The sequence below is a fragment of the Gossypium arboreum genome, chromosome 5, assembly GCF_025698485.1.
Source record: "Gossypium arboreum isolate Shixiya-1 chromosome 5, ASM2569848v2, whole genome shotgun sequence".
In the NCBI taxonomy this organism is placed as follows: domain Eukaryota; kingdom Viridiplantae; phylum Streptophyta; class Magnoliopsida; order Malvales; family Malvaceae; genus Gossypium; species Gossypium arboreum.
The window spans coordinates 34,477,513-34,480,175 of NC_069074.1; the positions used below are offsets into that span (position 1 = coordinate 34,477,513).

At 30.9% G+C, this 2,663-nt stretch overlaps 1 protein-coding gene across 1 annotated transcript; it reads right to left on the reverse strand.

Moving 5' to 3' along the window:
- Positions 1-1,150: 1,150 nt before the first annotated feature.
- On the reverse strand, positions 1,151-1,759 carry LOC128292648 (LRR receptor-like serine/threonine-protein kinase GSO1). The gene has a single exon (XM_053027535.1). The coding sequence runs from the start codon at positions 1,757-1,759 to the stop codon at positions 1,151-1,153; it is 609 nt and encodes a 202-aa protein (XP_052883495.1).
- Positions 1,760-2,663: the final 904 nt, after the last annotated feature.

Below are 2,663 nucleotides of genomic sequence, written 5' to 3' on the forward strand. Positions count from 1 at the left end.
AATATAAAAAATACAATTTTGAGAAATTATTTGGATCAAAAATTACACTTAAACATGATTTATAAGTTACATCAGCTTCAGTTATTGAGTCAATTGACATGTTTTATAATTTTTATAGTTTTTTATTATAAATTTTAGTTTTCTATATATTTTTAAGATCTTTAGTACTTTTTATTTTTTTAATTTTAAATATTTTTATAATTTAATTAATGTTTTAAATTTTTTATTTTATAATTTTTAAGGATTTTTTTCTTTTTTTCACAACTGCCAGGTGCACATCGCATAAGGAGCATCAATCGAAAAGATAATTTGGAAAGCTTAATTAATTGCTAGTTTTTTATGAAGAAATTAATTGTGTGTTGTCTTTAATTAGAGTAATTATTCATTTATTTTACAGATTTTTTATCAGTTTAGCTAAAACTTAAGCTTTTTTGGCTATTAATTTTATATACTATTTATTTTAATAATTAAATACAAATTAAGTTTTAATTTAAACTTAATGATAAATTTGGTCACTAACGTTTGCATATTTTTTCAAAATGACCTTAATTGTATTTTTGAGCCTTTTTTGGCCATTAACCTTTGTTCTTTTTTTCAACTTGCTTTTTTCTGACAGTTTTAATGAATAAATTCAATGTTTCAATCTTTTTTTTTTCTTTCAAAAGGTTTCAATTTTTTTACGTTTGTTTCTTGAAAAATTTTTCTCTGAGTTAATTTTTTTGATAATTACATTTAATTTCTTTAAATTAAGGGTTATTTTTTAATTTAATGTATTATTCATTTTATTATTTTCCACATGTATTTATCTTATTCGGTTACTTAAGTAATAAATTAGATCTCATTAAAATATTCCACATATGAAATTCCACATCATCCCGTTAACTTTTTAATGGTACTTTCATTAAATCTGTTAGAAAAGAAGATTGAAAAAAAATAAAGATTGATGACAAAAAAGCTTAAAAATACAATTAGGATCATTTTGACAAAATATGCAAATGTTAGTGGCCAAATTTATCATTAAACATTTAATTTATGCTAATATATAATTTAATACATGATTTAATCTAGTTTGAATGCCTTTTTAAGATTCGGATAGTTAGTTTCCATCCTAAAAATGTTATTTCTATTTTATTAAAAACAATTGTTTCAATCAAAGAAAAATATCCAAAGAGAAAAGCTTACCTTCCAAATTAATATCATACAAAAATATTGTCCTGAGTTTGGTTAGACTTCCGATTTTCCTTGGAATGCTGCCATTGAATCTATTGGTGCTTAATTGTAACCCTTGAAGATTCTTGCATTCACCTATACTTGGAATTTGACCTGAAAACTCATTTCCATCCAAATAAAGTGCCTCAAGATTGGGAAGATGACGACATATATGTTTTGGTAAACTGCCAAATAGATTGTTGGATGCTACAGAAATCATCTGCAAAGAGGAAATATTATAAATGACAGCAGGAATGGAACCAGAAAGTTGGTTAGAAGCCTGACGAAGTTTCTTCAAATTAAGAAATTTACTTATCTCATGTGGGATGTTTCCATGAATGAGATTATGATTCAAATCCAAGTTCTCTAAATTGGACAAGTTGGCTATTGATGGAGGAATTACACCTGTCAAATTGTTATTTCGAAGATTCAAGTGTAAAACTTTATCCAACCTTCCAAACCATGAGGGTATTTGTTGAAGCTGATCTCCATGCAGCTGGTATGAAGCTAGTGCAGTTGGAAGTTGGCCATACAAGCTCGTGACAAGCATGCAGCAACTTTGGTTTATTGTTGCTGTTAGATTTGAACTAATGTTTTGTTATTTTGTAATCGAGTTTGTTTCTTCAACTTAGTTGGTAATATTTTGATGTAATCCATTGACTGATTGACTGAAATTTCAGCAATACAACTTGGACAATTAACTTGCTGTTTTTCAATGTAATAGAGTGGGGTTAGGTATGTGATTTGGTAGTCATTTTGACTTGTACACTTCATCTTTAGTTTTCATATGTAATGGCAACATGCTGATTATGAATGTTGTAATACACATCTTTTTCATTAAGTTTCTCAACTGATTCCATTGCTTCTTCTTCTGTTTTCTTTCTTCTTCTTTTCTTTTTGCTCGAATTCTCCTTGCTTGGTTAGCAAGAATCGTGACTTGCTGCCAAAGCTATAGCTGGACCAGTTGCTTGCACGCTCATTGACACCAACAATTGGTATCTAGAGCATTTGTCTTAGAAGACCTGTGGTGTGTAACTCAAATGGCTTTCTCAAGTTTTTCTCCTGCAGCTCCACCAGTCTTTAGTGGTGAAGGCTTCCATATTTGGCTGGTCAAGATGAAAACATACCTTCAGGCGTTTGATCTGTGGGAAGTGGTGAACTCGGATGCTGAGCCTGCTCCACTGAGGGCCAATCCCACTGTGGCTCAGATGAGGCAACATGCAGATGAGAGGACCAAGAGGCACAAGGCCATGTCCTGTATTCAGAACTGTGTTTCTGATGTGATCTTCACTAGGATCATGACATGTGAGACCCCGAAGCAGGCTTGGGACAAGCTGAAGAAGGAATTCCAAGGCACTGAGAGGACTAGGCAGCAGCAGCTTCTAAATTTGAGAAGGGATTTCAAGAATTTGAAAATGAAAGAAGAGGAAACTGTCAAGCAATACTCTGACAGG